At 40.6% G+C, this 23,367-nt stretch overlaps 1 protein-coding gene across 1 annotated transcript in view; it reads right to left on the bottom strand.

The window, feature by feature from the left end:
• hspa12a (heat shock protein 12A) overlaps window positions 1-23,367 on the bottom strand; it is a 107,824-nt gene that overhangs the window by 60,390 nt on the left and 24,067 nt on the right. The window contains exons 2-3 of the mRNA XM_073482073.1: window positions 7,985-8,061; window positions 7,193-7,320 (exon numbers count right to left, since the gene is read on the bottom strand). Coding sequence (XP_073338174.1) covers window positions 7,193-7,320; window positions 7,985-8,061 — 205 coding nt within the window. The remainder of the gene's footprint in view (window positions 1-7,192; window positions 7,321-7,984; window positions 8,062-23,367) is intronic.

The following is a 23,367-nucleotide window of genomic DNA, read 5'->3' on the forward strand; positions in this document are numbered from 1 at the left end:
GTTTACTGTGTAAAGAGTTATCTAGAATATTTCTTGTTTTCTTGGTTTTGATATATGCTGACAATTGTTTTAATTCTGCCTTCAGAAGTGTTTCTGAGTATTTCATTGTTGTTAAGTCTGTTCAGTATATGTGATTTTAACCCAGCAAACATGTGACATCAGGGAGGTATTCAGACCATGTCTTTTTAACGTCCGTCAGTCCAGGCCCACTTTTGCATGTCTGATGGACGTTCAGAACATTTTGCTCAGAAAATCTAATGCAGAGGCTGAATGTTACAGGAAAAAGAACTAGCTTCTTGCTGCACACAATGGGGCAAACCAAAGTGAGTCCAGCCCACTCATTATTTGGTGTGGAAGTATTTGGTCATGACAACAACGACTTCTATCTTCTTCCAGAGGTCATCACACAGCAGAAAATGCTGGTCACTCCTGATGACATGGTGACACCTGAGGATCTAGCTAAGTGGCCATACTTGTCCAAGGTGCACATCCCAAGCATAGAGGCAAATGTTTACCTGTTGATTGGCACCAACGCACCCAAACTATTCGAACCTTGGGAGATCATAAATAGCCACGGGAATGGCCCGTATGCTGTTTAAACTGTTTTAAGATGGGTGGTTAATGGTCCGTTGAATGGAGGCAGCGATGTGGGCGAGGAAATTTGTAGGAAAGGCAAATGTCAAGAGAAGACTTCAAGCTCTCGAAATTGTGGAAACATCAGCTCTACTTCACGAGGGCAAGTATTGTTTTAAATTACCCTTTAGAAAAGGAGAGGTCTCTGCCCAACAACTTTGCGGTGGCTAAACAGAGGATCCAGGGTTTGAAGAAAATGTTCTGTCATGATGATCACTTTCACAAGGAGTATGTCAGGTATATGAACAAGCTCATTAGTAAGGGCTATGCAGAGCAGGTACCTCAGCAACAACTACGTTGTGACAGTGAGTATGGTATGGTACATCCCTCACCATGGCGTCCACCATCCGACGAAAGGAACTCTGCATGTGGTATTTGACTGTGGAGCGACATACAGAGGATAATTAGCCTGAGTTTTCGGCTGAAGTGCTTCAAACTGTCAAGCAGAACTTCTTCGTGGATGACTGTCTGAAGAGCCACTGAAGGAGAAGCAATCCAAAAGATCTTATTGCTCTGTGTCAAAAGGGAGGTTTCATCTTGAAAAAATGGATCAGCAATAGTCATGCTGTTGTGCAAGCCATCACAGAGGATCAAAGAGCAAAGGACCTGAAGGAGATGGATCTGGATCGAGGCAAACTTCCAGTGGAAAGAGGTCTGGATCTACAGTGGTGCTTGGAGACCAACTCTTTCAGATTTCAAGATGGAGATAAAACATCAGTCTCTCACCAGACATGGCATGTTGCCAGTCAACAGCTCTGTATCCGATCCTCTGGGTTTCCTGGTGCCAGTGGCCTTGCTTGCAAAAATGATGCAACAAGAACTCTGGTTGTAGATGGGATGACTCCTTACCACAGGACATCTTACACAGATGGAAAAGGTGGATGGAGGACTTGGATCTGCTGGCTGCATTCAATGTGGACAGGTGCATCAAGCCAGTGGACTTGGTCACACAAGCCTAATTACATCATTTTGCAGATGCAAGTGGAGGTGGATATGGAACTGTAACCTACATCTGGATGCTGAATAAGGAAAATCACATTCAGGTCACCTTTCTGCTTGGTAAGGCCAGAGTGACAACACATTTGAAAACTGTCCAGGTTAGCGTCCGTGTCCGGGGTCAGCGCCGTTAGCCACGTCTCAGTAAACACCATGATGCTGCTCTCACGGTAGTCCCTCTGATGCCGGGTCAGCGCCGTTAGCTCGTCAATCTTGTTGGGGAGAGATCTCACATTCCCCATGATGACAGACGGGAGGACGGGTCTGTAGCCTCTCCTCCTGCTACGGCGAACAGCTCCGGCACGGCACCCGCGTCTCCTCCTCTTCAGCTCGCGTGGGACATCGGGCCGCTCGAGCGGCGGCACCACGGCACTACTGAGGGCCAACAGCTGATCCCTACTGTAAACAATAGGGCCGTGTACAGGCTCCCCGGACACGGCGGAAAACAGCGAAAAAAGCAGAATTAAGACCAGAGCGATAAAAACAACTCTGGTCTCCATACTGCCCGGAGAAAGAGCTCCAAAAAGAAGTACATTTAAAAAGTTAGAAAGTACTAAAAGTTATATAAAAAGAAGAAAAAGCTCAAAGGTGAGCGAGAGCTGCTGTAACAGGCTGCCACTCACACGGCGCCATCTTGGCTATGGTGAGCAGGGCCGTCCATCTGTGTTTGAACACTGGGTGTCACTGTAATACCAGTCTATAGGCTCAGGTATAATGGTAGGGAAAGTTTTTGTTGATGTCAGGTGTTTGAACCCGGAAGGGCAAAGGGTTTTTTGACCGCTTAGTTAGTATGCTGTAATTTGAGTGTTTGATCTTTGTTGGAACTGGAAATGGACACTGATCACATTAATGCACAGTGAAGAAATAAATATTTTTGTGGATGTGCAAGAAAGCTATATATCTTGATGGCTAGCCAGGACTCATTTTGGACATCTGCAGATTTGATATTATGCTATTATTTCAAAGTTAGGCTATTCAGTTGTTTACAATTACATGAGGGTTGCAAAGTGGCAGACTATTGGGAAAACTTCCGGAAATTTTCCAAGGAATCAGGTATATTTGTCCAGTTTCAATAAAAAAATTGTAGCTCATACAACCACAATCCTAAATAAAAAAGTTAGGATGCTGTGTAAAACATTACTAGAATAGAAAGTGATTATTTGGCTCAATCACTCACAATCAAGCACACTGCCTTTACTTAAATTAGTTGTATATTTTTTCATTTATTGATATTGATGTTTATTCTAGATGTATTCTTTTATCTCCTTTGTGTACGGTGTCCTTGAGTGTCCAGAAAGGCGCCTTCCAAATAAAATGTATTATTATTATTATTATTATTATTGAATACCATGTTTTGGTCAACCTTGAAACAATTGCCTAACTAACGAAGGTTTGATGACCAAAACACATTATTCAATAAAGATGAAGACAAAACAGATCTCATGTAAGCACTGAGGACATTGAGAAATTCAGTCATTACCATTTATAGAAAAATTTACTTCAGTAAAGCACCCGCCTAATAAGCAGAATTTGTTACAGCCAGCGGTTCGAATCTCGCTTGAAACACCATAATATCTGACTGATTAAAAAAAGAAAAGTAGACAAAAGGAGAGATGCTAGATGGAATGTGAGATAACATAAAAACATAAATATTTTGACCCATAAGCAGCTGTCCTTTGGATGTAAGCAATTGACGTTGAAAAGACGTCCGAATATGACGTCATAAAAACTTTCATTTTGAACCCTTGTTAGGATGTCACTAGGATGTCAAAAGTGAACACTGAAAAGACATCTAACAATGACATTTGCAAAAGCTTTCATTCCGGCTCTTCAGTGGACGTCTTTTGAACATTCGACAAAGACGTTTGATTGAGCTCTTTTGGACGTGTCTGTGCTCAGTGGGTAACTGCTAAAACAAAATATACTGTTCTTTGATTTATTTCTATATATACACATTTAAAATGCATCAGCTGTTCTCCAGATCTATTTTTCCAGGAAGAATATACAAGAAATATGGTGCTATGTGGCAGTATCAAACTAAGTTATTATACCTTAAAAGTAAAACTACGTAACTCTGGCAATAGAGAAGCCACTGTGGCCAAAAGTGGCAACTACAGTGTAATGGTACTAATGACATAACAGTACAAGAACCAAAGAGGAGTTAATTAGTCAGCAATATGACTCCAGAACGTCAGTTCGTCAGAGTAGCAGCAAAACCCTCACGGAAAACTTTGGCAATTTTGAGTTTTGACCCTTGGAGGCTGCTGTAGCTATGCAGTGTGGTATGAAATTCTGTTTTGGAGCATGTGTATTTGGAGCATGTGCAGTAAAATGGATAATTTGATTGAATGCTCATTCCTGTTAGCACATTAATGGTAATTCAATTTGGCATCGAGCTAACAGGTTTGGGCTTTTATGAAATACAAGCCCCATCCTGATCTTCCTGTTAAGACACTTTTACTGATACAAATACAAAAAAAAGCCTCATCCTGAAATCCAAGTTAAAGGTGTAATATGAAAAATATGGCCAGAATTTAAAAGATAGTTCCAAAAACATAGAGGGCAGCATATCGCCAGTGTAACCAACAACTGCTGCACTTTGCTATCTATCCTTGGTTGTAGGCACTTGTTTGTACCTAGCTACTGTTAGCTAATTAGAACATGACTCAGTTAGTTGTAGAGCCAGTGGCCCTAGATTTTGTCTGGACTGAGTCCACAGATCCCAGGGGAGTCACCAGTGGGGAAGGGGGGCTTCGTTCAACCAAGTTTAGCAGCCTAGGGAACGTGCCTGCACACCAGACTGAGACTGAACACAGCCTCCAAGACTGACAGGGCTCAATTTAACAACAGGGGATACAGTATGGTAGTGATTTACAGCAGCTCTGATCAGAACTGTGACTCCAGGAGAAGTCATTTATCAGCAGTGGGCAAAAACAGCATAGAGAGCTTAAATATTTACTTACTCCATATGTATAACTGCGGTTGCATGTTATTCTGTAATTATCGTAATGGAAAACGTGACACAACATTTTGACTTTCCTTTCTGCAGATGTTTAAGTGTTTTTTTTGTCTGAAGAATTATATTGCTCATTGCACATTACAGGGGGATGTTAGTTAGAAGTCTATTATTTTTTTATGTCAGTGATTCAGAATATGCTGAAGCTGTATTAATTCACTACATGTATGCTGCTACAGGCACACTTTTCTTTTCCTGTTGGTTCTTTCTTCAGACAAAAAAACCCAATCTCATACAAAAATAATGTTTGTGGACTTAAGCATATTCTGAGTAAATAACAACATAAAAAGCTGCCCTTTTTTAAATAAATAATAAAGAGTCAAAGACTTGTCACTATAAACAAAATCCTGAGCATAGCATCCCTCAGACCAAAAAACAAACAAAACATTTTGCTGTATAATACAATCAAAAACACTTAGCACTTAAACATCTGCAGAAAAGAAAGTCAAAATGTTGTGTCACTTTTTCTAAATGGCTGTACTGATACACTCTGCAGAGGGCAGTAGAGTAAACTCACTTAGACTCGGGGTTTACCTGCAGATCTGTTTACAGCATATTGATGTCACAGCTAAACAATACAGAAAGCAGCTCTCATACAAAAAATATGAAATAGGCCACAATGAAATCATACCAGTGCCTGGCAGTGCATTCTTTAATAGCTCAGCCATATTTGTGTGGCTCTCATTCACTGCTCTTGTTTGGAGCACTACAGTGATTCCATGACTTCTGAGTTGGTCTCGTTGTAGAGTGCCGAGATCGCTGTGTCATTAAAATATCTTCGAGATGGGACGTTGTATCTCAGCTCCAAAGTGCACAACATAGCGCGAGATCCCTGGTTCTCAACGACTGAATACAGACGCATGTCCTTGGCAATAAAAGTTGCAATAGAGTTTGTAATTCGCTTCACCCTTTCAGAGTTGGGTGGAAGTTTTGATATCTCTTGCTCGATGGTCCTCTGGTTGGCAGCAACTACAACCGGGTGTATATCTTCCTCCTCTGGGTGGAAATGTTTAATATGGTTTGTCGTGTTTCCAAAATATTTTAGTTTAGTTTGACACAACTTGCTTAATTTTTGACATTTTTGACATTTGTCAATCGATTCAAAATCGTCCGCATTGCGATGCATCTAAGAATCGATTTTTTTCTCCCACCCCTACCTCTCACATTCCTCGATTTCTTGATTATGCAAGGCGGTGTAGTAGCATGATTAGACTTCATGTCCACGTTGTGCACCCGTGCTTGTGCTCATGCATGAGCAACCGTACCGTGCCTAAGCACACTTCTTCCAACTGTGCCAGGACCAAGGAAGTGTACTGTACTTGAGCACAGTACGGAGCGCTCAGGCTAGTTAAACAAACTGGACTTTGGGGGTCAAACATGCTTGGGCAAGGTACGGGTTGCCTAGTGTAAGTGCGCCCTAAGGGAACAGTGCATGGAACTCTAAAACACTTTGTAGAAACTGGATCAGCTGTATTCAAAGCACAATCAGGCAGACCCAAAGTCACCACACCATCAGAAGATCAATACAACAAGCTTAGTTCACTGAGAGATAGAAAAGCAACTTTGCTAAACAAACAACTTCAATCAGCAAACGTATTGTCAAAGGAAGTGGGCTTAGCACCACTCCATTCTTCAGAGACATACTCCACTCTCTGGTTTGATCTTAGTGGAGAAGGATTCATACTGCAGCAGGATAATGAGCCCAAACACACCTCAAAGCTTTGACATAACTACGGAAGACCAAACAAGACCAAGGAGTCCTGACTGCCCTGGACTGTCCTCCACAGTCACCTGACCTCAACCACAGTCAACATTTATGAGGGCACTGAAGGGCCAAACATTCTGTGACATCACATGAAGCTTTGTGAACACTGTCAGATCATGCCGGGATAACATGAGTCAGTAGGTTTTACACTAACTTGTGGACTCCATGCAGCTTAAGTGCATGCAAGATATTCTGACAGTCACGTGTATAAGTAAGATCCAACTTTTCTCTCAAATTGTTTGGCTTATATTACTGTTTGTAATGAAAAAAAAAAAAACAGTATTACATTAAAAAAAAGCAAAGTAGAAGTATCTTGATGAGCATTCTCACTCATGTGGACCCTACCTTACATGACATCAAGTTCTTCCAACTGAGACCTGCTCCATTCAAACCAGTGAGATAAGTGCAGAGGAATTACAGATACAGATATGTCTAAGTGTAAAAACAAAACTAATTTTGGCAGAAAACAATGTGTTCATGTCAGACCCCATCGCTCACTGTGAAAAGCTGATTAGGATTTTGATTTAACCAAATCATTAAAAAAAGAGGGCTGTAACAAAATCAGTTCAGTTGCAAATTATGTTTTCTTTTTTTGTTTGTATGTATTTTTGAATCATTAGAATGGCTCCACGATCATTTTATCCTGCATATGTAAGGTTTTTACTCCTTGTTTTTTACTGTGAAAATGGGTCTCTATCAGCTAAATAACATTATGCTGATGCAAGTCCAGGCTACCCCCACACTTCTTGTCAGTGAGTGTCTGCATTGCAGTGCTGGCCCACCTCATGGTGTGAATGCACTCTGGCTCCTTAGTGAAGGCATAAGCATAACCACTGGATGTTGTGCCAAAGTCAATGGCAACGACCACATCAAAGGATGGCCCAGACGGCACCTGGTCTGCATCATTCTGCTGTAGAAAGAGAATATACAGTTTGATAGGGTTAGGACATGTTATGGTACTGTATATGATGAGACTGACTGATCGTCTTCAACAGGAGAGTTACACACACACAAGCAATTTAAGCTGTCATCAACAGCAACAGTGCAATCCCAATCAGAGAAGAACAACAATGGATCCACATATCAGTAAGAGTAGTGGTCATTTTATAAACTAGCATCACTACTTAACACAGACGTGTCCACACATAGCAGCACTGAACAGCTACTACTAATTCCTGCATACCTGGCAGCAGGAAGTGAAAAGATTATCATTATCTATCATCATTCACTGGTTTGATGATGAACTATTTCCTTTAAAAATCACGTTCCAAATAATTTTGTTAAATAGCCAGTGAAAAAGGTGAAGAGCAATGGACCAGACACGGTTTGTTTGAACTTGTATGGAAGGGAAGAAATTGCTTCTGTTGTATTGATAAAATATTATATGATTCTCTAATCAAGCAGTCAAGATTAACAGAATGATATGAAAGGAAGATTATGAAAAACTCATTCTGACGAGAACAAACATTTTATCAGATTTTGCATTTACAGAACTTATACACAAGGACAGCCTAACAGGTAAACAGTGACAATAGGCACATAAGGAGTCCATGTCCATTAGAGAATGGAGTCACCTGAGTGTGTGAAGGAGACAGAGGGGTGATTCCAGGGTCACCCATGCTCTTTGCTGGAGAAGGATTAGCCATCGCATCTGTAGACAAAGACAGAGAAAGATATTCATGTCACAGTTCCACACTGCACCTGTTTTGTGATTGTTCAATCATTCATTTATTTATCTACATGCTCACTAACACAAGGCTACATATGGCCCAAATATATTAAAACATTTTTCTTCTGGAAATGGTCTTATATTATGGCATTATATTTTGATGTTCATAAAAACACCATGAGATGAGAAAGCAAAAAAGGTGAAAAACTTGGTATGGTATGTTATATACTTTTAGTTTAGTTCAGTATTATTTTGGATAATGGCCTGAGCTTAGTTCAGGTTCCTACCTGCTGTTAGTGTACATTGACAATTGTGAACCAAAAGTAGGGCTGCAACTAACTAGAATCTGCCAATATTCGATTATCGATGTTTTCATGACTAATTTGGCCTATGTTATGTCAGTAAATAATTAGAAAAATGCCTTGTTATAATATCAAATAGACCAGGGGGCAACTTCAGACTCCTTCTTTGATCTATTAATTGGTCAATCCAAAACCCTGATCAACATCTGAGACTCAACTCCAACCAGTATAGCTGTTTGATTCAAAAGCAATTATTTCCATCATTATTTCCTACAACAGAATGTAATGTTTTTGTAGTTACTGAGCTCAGCACCAGACTTTGGGCACCAAATTACAAATATTCTTCGTAGAAATGTGAATGAAACAGGCCAGAACAGGTTGGCATCAAAGGATACTGGTCAGGTGGCTAAAAATCCTTTTGGTTTGATCATTGTAGCTGGCAGGAGAGTGTTTTTACAATCAGTCATAGGAACTAAGGCCGCTCAAAAACCCAAGAGGCACTGTCAGACTGCTGACCCTGAACTCTAGCAAGTCTTAGGTTGTAAATGGAAGAGAAGTTGAAAAAAAAAAAAAAAAAAAGGGAAAAAAAAGTCCATTCCTGTTGCAGAGATGCAGATTGACAACATCTACTCCATTCAAACAGCAGAAAATGTCTGTTGCACCTGGCTTTGACATTTCAATAGAATTGGAGATTGTCACCCCATTTGCTTCCATCATTTTGATTAGTGTGGCTTAATAGCCTTCACAGAAAGTGTTCTTTGAACGCACACAATAATAATACTCCCTCAACGTATTGTAAGTGTCTGGCAGAATTGTCTCGCGACGGGACATCGTGTTATCCATCCTATTTTTCCGCCTCGCTCACCCTTTTCTCTTGTCCACCCCTACGGAGTGGATGAGTGGTCTGAAGACCCATAATACACTTTGCCAGGCAATTATGGTGCAGAATTGCAGACCACCTGTGGCTAGACTCCATCTAGGCTCACTCCAGCCTGTCTTTCTGCAGCCCCAGCAGCCCACTCCCAAAATCACCTTTACAACCTCAAGTTTTTATTTCCCCCAAAGGCCATAAAAATATCAAATCACAATTAGAGAAATAAAGTGATTGCTCTTGTAGTAAGTAATATGTCAAGTGCTGCATTAGCGAGGTTTGGCTCAGCCATTCGGTTTTATAGTGCTAGCTCAGTTTGTTTACCCCCATATAAGACATTTCTTAGAGTTTCCAAACAGGCAGCTGGGTACCATGAATGCCAAATGTTTTTCTACAACTTGAATTCTTTCAATCCAATTTTAATTCAGTACAAAAAATAACAAGCAATGAACGAATAACAATCAGTATTACGTACAGTGCAAAGGCTTTCAAAATGCAATATATTACATATTACTAGTTACCTTCATTTTAAAGTAATATGCACCGCTGCAGCCAAAATGGACTACCCTCATTAAAATGCATGGGAAAAACCTAAGTTTTCGCCGCACCGTTGGATTTGGTGTAAATGCTGCCTTAGTCATATGAAACAGAATAGACCTATACCTTCTATAATGTAGCCTATAATGACATTTCTATGCATTTTTATTTTAGTCCACAGAACAAGGAATGCATAGACATATGTGATTCAAGAATGTAAATTAAAGTGCGCTCGGAGGATTAGGCTTCATCATTAGGTTACGAAATACAGCTCATTTCAGTCACACAGAGACTGAACAAAGAACTTATACAGTTCCCTCCAAAACTATTGGAACAGCGAGGCCAATTCCTTTAATTTGGCTGTACACTGAAAACATTTGGGTTTAATAATAATAACAATAATGCTTTATTTTTGGATAGGGACAGTGCACATTAATGAACATCGATATTAAACATCTCTGTAAACATGCCGGATTATAGCAAAGCTGCTAATTTGCATCCATAGTCCCTAATAAATAAATAGAAAAGATACAAATAGAAGAGACAGCAAATAAATAAATAAAATACAAATAGAAGAGACAACACACACAACACAATATATTACACAATCAGAAGGATGCCAGACCCAGACAGGATATAACAAAAAAAAAAGAAAAAAAAGAGAAAAACAGTAATGTTCAAGTAGTCTCAAGTGTAGTTAGTGGTTGCACTTTTGGTTTGATTTGAGCCATTGTTTTAGTTTTCCTTTCCTTTCCTTTGACATCAAAAGATGAATATGAGACAAGAAATCAGTATGTCAGCTTTCATTTCCAGGCATTTACATCTAGATCTGTTACAAAACTTAGAAGATAGCATAATTTGTAACAGAACATCACATTTTTAGGTGAGCAAAAGTATAGGAACAGATAAACTTAAAACAGATTAGAGTGAATAATACTTAATATTTAGTTGCAAAACCTTTGCTTGCAATAACTGCATCAAGCCTACAACCCACTGACATCAACAATGTTTCGGGGGGTCCTCCCTTCAGTCTCCTCTTTAGCATGTAAAATGCATGCTCAGTAGGGTTTAAGTCTGGAGATTGACTTGGCCAGTCTAAAACCTTCCACTTCTTTCCCCTGATGAACTCCTTGGTTGGTTTGGTAGTGTGTTTTGGGTCGTTGTCTTGGTGCATGGTGAAGGATCTCCCGATCAGTTTGGTTCCATCTCTCTTTAAATTGGCAGACAAAATGTTTCTGTAGACTTCTGAGTTTATTTTGCTGCTGCCATCATGTGTTACATCATCAATGAAGATCAATAGCCCATCCCAGAAGAAGCCATGCAAGCCCAAGCCACGATATTACCTCCACCTTGTTTCACAGATGAGCTTGTGTGTTTGGGATCATGAGCAGATCCTTTCTTTCTCCACAAAAGGTTCCATAACCTTTGTAAAGGTTAATCTTTGTCTCATCAGTCCATATAACTTTGTCCCAGAACTTATAAACCTCGTCTCTGTACTTTTTGGCAAATTTCAATCTGGCCTTCCTATTCTTATTGCTAATGAGTGGTTCTTGAATCTTCTGGTGTGGCCTCTGTACTTTTGTTCCCGAAGTCTTCTGCGAACGGTGGATTGTGATACCTTCACTCCTGCCCTCTGGAGGTTGTCACTGACAGTTGTTTTAGGGTTTTTATTTACAGCTCTCACAATGTGTCCGTCATTAACTGCTGATGTTTTCCTTCATCTACCAGTTCGACATCTGTTGCTGAGTACACCAGTGGTTTCTTTCTTCTTCAGGACATTCCAAATGGTTGTCTGGTCTTCATGTTGGTGACACCTTTTTAACTATAAATGCAGTCTGCAAAGGCAAAACCCAAAGCTGAAACTGAGACATTCAGCGCTATTTATTGTTTGAATTATCAATGTGATAGGACACACCTGGGCAGCAAAAAACATCTGTCAGTCACATGTTCCAATAATTTTGCTCCCTTGAAAAATGGGTGGGTTCAAACTAGGGATGTACCGAAACCGATACTGGCATCGGGCCGATACTGCGCTCATGTACTCGTACTCGCAAAAATTCACCAATACCACACACCGATACCACTTTATTGCATTAGGCCTTACATTGCATGAAACTGAAGACCACGATCAGAGGGCAGCTTGTCATTTCAGATTTTAGTGTCTAGGGGGAGATGTCAAGCAAACCGGAATCAGCGTGGTTAGGAGAATGTTGAACTGGCGACATAGGAAAGCAAGCGTCATGTCAGCAGTGTGGACCTATTTCAAGATAAGGGACGACGACAGAAGCAAGGCAGACTGCAAGCTATGTGCTACTAAGGTGTCGAGGGGAGGAAAGGAGAATACGTCTTTTAATACCAGTAATTTGATAAAACATCTGAAGAAGCATCATAAAGCTCAGTATACGGAGTTTGCTAACACTTCTGCAAGACAGCCAACATTAACTCATGTTTTACATGATACAGTCCTTGGTTGAGCAGAAATGGGCCCTGGGAATATTCGTGTCTGAATATGGACTCCCTGATACTCTCACAGCTCACCAGTGGACACTGCTGGAGAAGACGCTAACTGTTCTGGGTCCGTTTGAGGAGTTAACATGAAAGGTTAGCTCTTCAATGCAATGGCCACAGACCTCATTCCAACGGTCACTATGCTGCACAGATTTCTAACAAAGGAGACTGATGAGGACTATGGGATCTAAACCATGAAGGAAACCTTAGCTGCAGGGAAGCGATTTTCTGATGTGGAAGAAAACCCACTCTACAGCATCACAACGCTACTCAATCCCAGGTGAGTGTGTGTGTGTGTGTCTCTGTGTGACTGTGTGTGACTGTGTGTGTCTCTGCGTGACTGTGTGTGACTAGTTAGGGCCTGAGCAGGAAACCTACAAAGGCCCTATTGTATCTGTAAGGATATGAATGGCGTGCGGCGATTTTCAATTTTCCGACACTGTTTTCGGGACTTTAGGATGATTGCAGACTCACCAAATTTGGCTCGTAGCTTCTAATCCATGAGTATGTTAATTCGATACCACAACTGCCCTCATGCGCGGCACGACAGCTCAGTAGCGCCCCCTAACGCCCCCCTTATGGCTTTTCCCATTTTGTTTTTTTAATTTCTATGCCTCGTACTTTATTTTTTGCTAGTCCAACAGATTTAACGCCACAGACTTCACATTCACTAAGTATTATCCTCAGACCTTGATGATGACACCTTGTCAAAAGCTTTCACCTCCGATATGCCTGGTGGGTGTGGCGGTGCGGTTAATTTCGATGACCACCTTATGGCTTTTCCCATTCTGTAGGAACCCAATTTCTAAGCCTCGTATGTTAACTAACTCGTCCTACAGATTTATCACCACAGACTTCGCACTCACTCAGTAGCATCCTCATACCTTGATGATGAAAAGTTGTCAAAAGTTGACTGTTAAGTTGACTGTTAACTGTGTTGACTGTTGACTGTTAACTGTGTAATACGTTTGTTTAATTTGTCAAATTTCATTGATATTTTGTCATGTTTCATTTTATCAAATGTGAAGACAGTGCCAACGTGGAGGCTTTTTGTTGACACAGGAAATGATGATTATTTATATTTATTTGTATTTAATTTATTATCATTTGTTGTAACAAGCAGAGAAGAAAATAAATCCTGTCTTCCAATTCAGTGCATCCGTAACCTAATAGTTATTTTTGTGGTAGAAATATCGGTATCAGTACTCAGTATCGGCAAGTACACAAATGAAAATACCCGTACTCGTACTCGGTTTGAAAAAAGTGGTATTGGTGCATCCCTAGTTCAAACAGGTGCTATCTTCTAAATTTTTAAACAGATCTAGATGTAAATACCTGGAAATGGATGCTGACATACTGATCCCTTGTCTCATATTCATCTCTTGGTGTCAAACCCACATGTTTTCAGTGTACAGCAAAAATAAAGGAATTGACCATTGTTCCATTAGTTTTGGAGGGGCTGTAGGCTCAACTATATTAAACACACAGAGCCAAACTTAACATGGTCATGGTGTAGATGGGTTCTTAAAAAACAACAATAAACGCTTCACTTCGGTCGGTAACATGGATTGTAACGTGTTACGTGACATTACTGTAGTAATATTTTACTGAAAAATTATTAGTAACAGGTTATATTACTCTGTTACCGCTAAAAGAAATATAATACTGTAACGTTACAAAAAAAATGCATTACCACCAAAACTGCTTACTATGTTACATTCATGACAGTCACTTCATGATTCTTCACAGAATGATTCTGGTCCCTCATTCATTGTGCTGTAATTAGTGTGAAGTTAAAAACTACTTTGTTTTGTTTCCAGAATAAGGATAATTCCCACCCTGTTAGACTACAAAAGGTCAAACACTATGTAACAAAGGCAAAAGCCTGAATACATAACCATTTACAACAGTTATAGGTTGGCATATGCTAAAACATTAGCATTGGTGTCAATATCGGGTTTCACTCCATACACCAATACAGTATGGCTATTACTAGATTATTAGAGTATGAGAGAGCAGGAATGTGTAGAAATGCATAATTCTTTGGCAAGGCTACAAAATTGAAGCATTAAAATGTCTGTTCACATTTACAGTAACATTTTAGCAAGCTAAACCTGACTGTGCAACTTGTCAACCTAAAGTTAATGCTTTGACCAACAGCACAGAAGATAAGATTTACCTGGAGCACAGACGGTTTCAAGAGTGGTGGAGTGGTTATTTTCTCATTTCGTTGTGTGTCTAACCTAATGAAACATAGGGTTTGTTACATAAATCCATCTGAAAAGTCGCGAGAAACTGTTTGCAAAAGGGCAGGCACTTTTTAAAAATCCACTATCTTGCATCCGTAGTACTTGGGGAGTCTTCTTTTTTTTAATGTATGCTAATTAGTGTATCAACTATTGCTTCTAAGGAAGGAAGGAAGGAAATAATAGAGTAATGCATGACTTAAGAAAATTAACTGGTTTTCCTGTGACAATCCTAGCACTTGTGCTCTCTGTGACTGTGCTGTGGAATAGGTCTCCCTTCCCCACTCCCAGCTCTGTTCACCTGCCCACAATCAACTTGCCATCTGCCCCAGTCTGCTCACCTGCATCTCATCAGCTCATCACTTTCTCCAGTATATCAACCCTGGCTTCACTTCTGCTCATAGCTGGATCATTGTCTCAACTGTGGTAGTCGCTTCTCTGGCTCCTAATCTCATGTTATGTGATAGTCCTTGTGCTTCGTTTTACTTTAATAAGAATTTCCATGTGCCACAGGCCCTGTCCACACGTATATGGTGATTTCTTAAAACAAAGCTTTGCATTTTAACCTTTCGCACACACGTAAACAGCGTTTTAGGGCACTGAAAACTGACCTTTTTCGAAAACTCCCTTCAAGGTGGAGATATTCAGAAACTCCATTTTCAGTGTTTACGTTTGGATGGGCAGAAACCTTTTTTGAAATGATGATGCAGACACACGTTTATCAGTGTACGTAGCATCGTTGACAAATGAGAACGTGGAGTATGTGTCATGATATCTGAGAATTTGAGTTTGTTCTTTCATGGAATGGATGTTATATTGTTTAACTTTGTATTTACATTAATAATACAATGACGGAAAATAACTGAACTGCTAACAATGTTTGGCTGACAACATAGCATTATCCAGGAGCAGCCATATTTCCCTGCCCCGTTCATGGTGTTTTCTGTAGCTAGGCAACCAACCGTATAGTATACAATCTGTTTTATGTTTACAATGGCACATGCTTGCCCAGTCTACATGAATGGCCATTAGATACCCATTTTCAATTGTGTTGTGTGAACAGATATTGTTTCAGTACTCAACGGTACCTGTTCAGATGGTACTAAAACTTGTCTGAACAGGGATTGCTCTTTTCTTTTGACTCAGGCCTCACCTCATCTGCGTTCCTACCTGCCTGCCTACCTGCTAGCCACCCCTGCATTTCTCCAGCTGAGTAACACTCCACCAGCTCCTCTTCACTTCCATCTCCATCAGTTCTTTAGTCAAACCTTCCAACTGCAAAATTCCCTGTATCAGTGTCTGCACTTTACCTTACTACCTTGTGACAAACTGCCATTTATGAGTAACAAAATGTCTGAAACTAACATTACAGACTGTAGTGGCCTCGGTAAGTTCTTTCAACTATTTTTCCTGCCCCACACTGATGCAAAAATATGTTTGCCAGTGATTGTCTTAAAGTCAATGAACAAGTTACATCTAGTTATCATTTAGGGTTAACAAACAAAACTAGGTTTGAGTCCTTTTATGCTACATTCAGAGAAAAAAAAAAAAATATATAGGGTGATAAATGTGTCACAGCCTGAGGAATGGAGCTGCTCTGTAGTCTGGTGGTATTTCAGCCGATACTTCTGTATCTGTTGTCAGATGGCAGCAGGGTGAACGGACTGTGGGTGGGTGGGTGTTGTCTTTTAGTATCTTTGGGCTCTGTGCAGACATCTCACTTCTCTGATGCCACTGATGCTCTGTGGATGGTACCAGTGATGTTCTGGTGGTTTTAATCACCCGCTGTAGAGCCTTCCTGTCCTGGGCCGTGATGAACCATGCCAGTTTGTGATGTTTCCAGTCAGGATGCCTTCTATTGCTCCTCTGTAAAAGTAGAGCCTTTTCTGTGCTTTTTTATGTGTTTATTTAACAGGTGTGTAGTTCAGTTGCACCATGGCCATGTGACTGACAACAACAGAAGACTGTGGGTAGAGGCGTTATTATGGATCCCACTGCAGTGCAGACCAGCTCCTCTCCACCCGTAAAACATGCAGTGGCTGTGGTAATGTCCGCCTTTCTTGTGGTCTGACCTCTTTGGCCGCTGTCCCAGTCTTCTGCTGCTCTTCGCTGCAAGAGTGTGTCCAGCCTGTTAGGTAGAGCAGAAAGGCCGGCTCTGGCCGTCGCTGCTCTGCCACCCGGCCTGTTTGCTCTACCTATGAGCCAAGAGACACTGCAGCTGTGAGTGGTCTGCACGACCACCGGGGCAACTACGGCTTACAATCTGCCACACCATCTCCGCTGCTGACTGAGTGTTTTACAAACCAACCGTGAGAAAAACACAAGCACAACCAGAGTAAGAAAATGAGTTCTGCCAGAGAGGAAATTATGGGGAAAAAAAAAAAGACAGGTCAGCTCACTGGTATGACGTTTATTTATGTGTTTTTCAATCTTGTGTTAACATAAATTATGACGTGTGCTTAAGGTGGTTAAATTAAAAATAAAAAAGTTAAACTAAATCTTTTTCAGCCAAGGCCTCATGTATAGTAGGGTCCAAAAGTCTCAGAACACCAGCTTGCTAAACTGCTACAACAGCAATGAGTCTCATGTTTAACTTTCAAAGTGTGGCCGGGATTTAAGAAGTTTTAAATCCTTTGACATCAGGTTGCATCATGCATGTAAGAGGAAACTTCACAATGTTTTTGGGATGCACTGTGTCACATAATTTTACATAACGCAATGCTTTGCGGTAAAAAAATAAAAAAGCAGAAGAAACAAGTCTGGATAGAAAAATGTTTGGGGGGCCAGGGTCCAAAAACAGCCAGAACTGAAGGTGAGATTTTGTCAGTTTTAATATCTGTCTACAGTAGTATGCTAGCTAAGCCTAAATATTTAACATTGCTGGCAGCACCTTCAACTTGGCTATTGTGGACCCACTCAGAAAATACTGATGTAATCATTCAGACTTTAACTGCTAAATATTATACACGTTTGAAACAAGTAAACCCCACACACTACAAGATGATCTGGGCTGAACTATGGTACTGACCAAGGTTTTCTCCTCCAATCATCGGCAGAGCTGAATCTCCTGCAGTCTGATGATCGCTTAAGACTCCCGTTTTAATGCCTGCTTTATCATTTCCACAGTCACAAAAAATAAATGTGGATAAAAAAATGTTAGAGCCGGACTGCTGAGAATGCTGTCAAAAACATGCCAAACATGGGTAGGGCTGGGTATCAATCAAAAATTTTCGATACCGGTACCAATACCGATACCTTCACTTCGATACCGGTTCCTGAACGATACTTTTTTCAATACCAATTTTATAATATCAATTCTAACAAAAAGAAAATTACATAACACATTACAGTACAAATCTTTTTTTTTTTTTCTTACAGAAAAAATAAACAACAAATCATTTCCAGTGCAAAAGAACACTTGCAAACAAGTGACAAGTCAATGTCTAATCACACTGGCTGGCCTTGTCCTCCTCACATCAGGGTCAGAGGCTACTGTGAGAAGATAAACATAACATTGAACGTTAAGTGAGCTGTTTAACCAGCCGACCCAATTGATGAGCACATCTTTACAAGCTAAGCTTTATCTGTTACTGTCAATCTCTAGTTAGCTTTTGATTTAGCTAGCTACATAGTAATACATAAAATACAGCTACACACTAATATCTTAAGTTAGCGTTACACACCGGAGTCCGGTGGTGGAGAATTTGAATCAGGCCGCTCGGGCTCTGTAACGTCCACAGGTGGACTTAAATGCTGAGAGAAGGATGGCTGCGGTCCGCTCTTCTTGCAGTCAAACACGGCGCAACTTTCTGCTCTTAAATTGATTCCATGCACGGTCAGGTGCTTCATCAAATTAGTCGTGTTGCCAGCCTAAGCAACGATGACTTTTTTGCATATATTGCATCGCGCACTATCGGCATCAATCTTGCTAAAATGGAGCCACACTTTTGACCTCGGTGGCATTTTTTAAAACGGTTCGACAACACACACAACTACAGTTCACAACACAGATACACGTGAACCCCGTCTGTGGGCGTAACCACAAAACGTCTCTGGTAACCACGTATGTATTTTTCCTGCATGCCGCAATCACGTGTAGCGTTACAGCCAATCACCGGCAGCATTATCAGATCTTGATCACGTGATTAACCTCTGGGGACCGAAACTTGGCACCGAAAGACGAGGCATATTTTGATACTCCGTACTACCGAAGCATTTCGGTCGGTGCCATAAAAGAACCGAAGTTTGGTACCCAGCCCTAAACATGGGACAGCATGAGATGTGGTTGTTTCAGCCAACTTCAGTAACATTTGAGGGCGGCTTCGCAGCTGCTGAAAGATGAATGGCGCCGCCCTTATGTAGTTCTATATTGTCAATCCACAGTATTTTAAACTCTCACATGACCAACCCTGAAATAATGCATCCTGAGCGGTTGGTGAGATGAATGCTTGCATGTCATAAACATGGGAATCTTTGTCATTTGTCCCATCCATCTGATGGAAGCAGAGCTGATCATGACTTGGCCCAACTTAGGCGGGCTATAACAGGCCTGTGGTGTTATTATCAGCTGCTATGCTCAGAGTAGGGGCAACATGCAACACATGTACCCATTTAAATTTTTTTTCGGGTGAGGTGAAGTGGAGGCCTGTTACTGCTGATGCCAAGCTTTCAAACTTGAGGGTTAAGCACGAAGAAGAGAGAAACTCACAAAATAACTACTGTCAGTGGTTCCCCTAGGATGAAGTTGTAGCAGTGGAGGTGTCACATGCGCAATTTTTTTTTGTATGTTTTCAAAGTGTGCCGTCTGGTAGGTTTCAATGTGTCTGCTGGCAGCAGAGGGACTCTAAACAAATGAGGTGTGATGAGCCAGTCTTTTAAACTTTTGGAGGCCGGCTTGAACTTGAAGAGGACACCAAATGTAGTGGTGTAACTCAAACACTCCTACCTCCCCAGTATATGACTGCAAACACAACTACCAGTGTTTGCAGTACTAATATAGTTTTTCTTAGCTGGCAGGATGTTGATCATATTTTTCCCAGCATCGGGGGGGTCTTTCTCAGATTAGTGTATACTTGCACATTCCCAACAAATGACTGCTGTAACGTTACTGTGCGATGCTCACGTGAGGCAGCATTATTCTGCGGAAATAATGATCTGGACTCTATGTGCAGCATTGCTTGCTCAATGATAACATTTAACCTACCCGATGCTTGTTGTTATAATCGTTGAGCTGACATATTCATTTAAGTGTGAATTTCCTCATTTATATGCTTAACGCTTTACTTGTGTGTGTAAAAAAACTAAAATACAACTTCAGTTTCTAAAGTTATAACACAGAGTCCTCTTCATTCCTATGCTTTACTCACAGGTGTGTTAATAGATATGAAGCATCCGTAGAGCAAAATAATATAACATCAAAACGCAGCACTCTCCACACTCTCCTCTCTTCACTAGTCCTCCGTCTCGTCTCGTCCTCAGCAGCGCCACTGCTATTTGTATATAGGAGAAACACTGTACTTTAAAAAGCTAATCATTGCTCATTAGTCAGGTGACTGTAGTCTTTGATTTCTTGACGGAACAAACTTGACATGTGCCCTGGGCTTCCAGCCAGTCAGTAATTTAACTTGAACACACCTAATCTATACATTATGATTTTTCTTTTTTTGCAATTATTTGTCTGCATATATAATTCCTTTTTTTGTGGATGAGTGGTCTACTGTATTCAGTGTCTCTGTCTGACATTGTATGCTCACCATGCAATTGCAAAATCTGTTCAATAAGTAATGTGCTCATTCTACAAGTGGACTTCAATTTTGCCCTGGAGCCTGGCAGCTAGAGAGTGCAGCTATGCAATAATTGCAAACTGTGTCTAGATTTAAATATTATTAATATGAATATTTAATGTAACATGTTAATAAACTCGTCAATACAGAGAATCTTCTTGATAGACAATGGCAGCCTTTTCACAAGGAATGAAGCCTCATTAAATTCACTGCAGCAAACTGAGAGGCGCAAACATAGAAAGAATAGACTATCAAAGAGCCACATTCATAACAGGGACAGAAAATAAGTTTGGGGAGAGAATCTGCTGTTTCTTCTTCCCATCTGAGGTCCCATTCATTCATGCCATGCAGAGAGAGACAACCCCCCACACTCATCTCTGCCTGGTTGACTGCATCCACTTGGCCATGAGCCCAGACACACAGTGAAGAGGAACAGTCTGGAGCCACTACACAAATTCATCGATCAGCCATAACTTTATAACACCCTGCCTAAATTTCTGTAGGTCACGGGTCTCAAACTGTCACCCCCCCCTGTACTTCTGTTATATACTGATATGGCGAGACAGCTTTTCACCTTGACGAGAAATATTGTCACGGTTTAATATCGCAAGATCTAATGGCACCCCCAATAATTATGTATTGAAAAATAATCAAAACTATGTATTTTCAAACAAATTTATGAGTTAAAAATACATAAAACAAAATCATGGCAAGGCCAGCGTCAGGTAGGCTTACCTAACGCCCCACTTTGACAGTACCGCTGCCTGACTGTTTTACAAAACACATCGTCACTGACTGTTTACCATGGCACGCGTTTCATCATCAGCCTCATCTTTAACTTGGCATTGACATGCCACATAATCACGTGATGTGGAAATAAACTATGTTTTAGAAGTCTTTCATATATTTATAGTAGATTGTCAGTTGTCATAAAAACAACCGTTTTCCTAAGTTAATCATAGAAAACATCAGGTGTCAGATATATCAAGATGGATTTATTTTACAAAACCTCCAAAAAGACAACGCAGATGAAGGCTGCATTACAAAGCTTCTGAAAGGGATATGATCACACCAGAACTCTTGTTGGGAAGGCACAATGGTTAACTTCTGGCAATAAAAGTAAGTCTCTCAACATGCAGATTTCTGGAGATACAGTTGCAGTCAAAAGTACGTCCACTTGTAAAGAACATGTACATCATGGCAGTCTTCAATCATTTTTTCATTTTTCTGTGATGAATGAGTGGAACACAAACTTCTTTGTCACAAGAGCATTCATGAAGTTTGGTTCAATAATGAATTTATTATAGGTCTTCTGAAAATGTGACCAAATCTGCTGGATCAAAAATATACATACAGTAATTCTAATATTTGCTTCAATGTCTCTTGCCCATTTCCATTTCAATTACGTGCTTTTGATAGCCATCCACGAGCTACCAGCACCATGCTTGACAGTAGGTTTGGTGTTCTTGGGGTTAAAGGTCTTACCTTCTCTCCTCCAAACATATTGCTGCTAATTTAAGTTTTTGTTTCATGTGACCACAGAGTTTTCCTCCAGAAGGTTATTTTCTTCGTCCATGTGATCAGCAGCAAACTTCACTCCAGCTTTAAGGTGCCGTGTCTGAATCAAGGGCTTCTTTCTTGCACGGTAGCCTCTCAGTTCATGTTGATGTAAAACACACCTGACTGTGGACACTGACACCTGTCTTCCAGCAGCTTCTAATTCATTGCAGACTTGCTTTTTGGTGGTTTTTGGTTGACTCTTGACCATCCTGACCAGTTTTCTCTCAGCAGCAGGTGATAGTTTGTGTTTTCTTCCTGATCGTGGCAGTGACACAACTGTGCCATGCACTTTATACTTACAAACAGCTGTTTGTACAGTTGATTTTGGGATGTGTAACTGCTTTGAAGTGGCTCCAAGTGACTTTCCTGACTTGTTCAAATCAATAATGTGCTCTTTCAGATCAATGCTGAGCTCCTTAGACTTTCCCACTGTAGTGTTTGTGGCTGAGTCTAATGGCTGTATCAAACAAGCCCTATTAAAATGGACCCAGAAAGAATTTAAGAGGCCATACTACAATGAAAATTTGATTCACACAACTTTCTATAATTAATAATGATAATTAAATTGATCGTTCAAGTAACTGTATGTATATTTTTGATCCAGGAGATTTGGTCACATTTTCAGAAGACCTATAATACATTTTTGTGACAAAGTCTATCACAGAAAAAGGAGAGTTGTAGAAATCATTGGAACTCAAGACTGCCATGATGTACAAGTTCTGAGTCAATCTGAACTGCGTCAATTTGCTTTTCCATCACCAGTTTTGCTGCACCGAGTTGAGCTGAGTTGAGCCATGCCGTGCCTGCGATGGACCTGCTCTCTCAAACAAGTGTGTGCTGCAAATCGATACCCAACTCATGTCTGTGCAGGAAACCTGAGAGAAAGATGTCAGTGTGTTCAGCTCTCAGTGCTTCTGTGGCTTCTAACTGAATCTCTTTAGTTTCTCTCGTCCTGTTGGTTCTTTCAAACATCTGCTGTGTTTTACTGTTTCATGGTGTTTACTTTCAGCTGTTTCAGGAGTCGTGTTTAGTTACTGAAAACACAACATTTCCTGTAATGCTGCTTCATAATAAAAGCTTTTAAATGACCACATACCAGGGGGCTTTTGTTGTGAAGAGGTCTTAAGAAATTAAATGTATTTGAAACTGAATTAGCTGAGCCACTTTGTTAGCAGTGATTCTTCAATTCTACTGTGGGGGTCGACACAAGCACTCAAGACTGACTTAAACCGCTTCAACGAAACAACGTAAAAAACGTAGAAGACAAAACAAGATGGAAACTGACAGAGAGGGAGAACTGAATGTGGAGACAAGGTGCTTAGTGACAACGACTCAGGTTCAGTTAGCTTTACACAGAAATGGCCAGAGATTGGGCAGTAACACATTATTACCAAAAAAGACCAAAAAAAAAAGTTCTACCGGGTGATGAACAGCAGCTCATGAAGTCAAGTAATACAATGTTACTGTACATTGACAGTATC

Source organism: Pagrus major, chromosome 15 (genome assembly GCF_040436345.1).
Source record: "Pagrus major chromosome 15, Pma_NU_1.0".
Taxonomy (NCBI): Eukaryota; Metazoa; Chordata; class Actinopteri; order Spariformes; family Sparidae; genus Pagrus; species Pagrus major.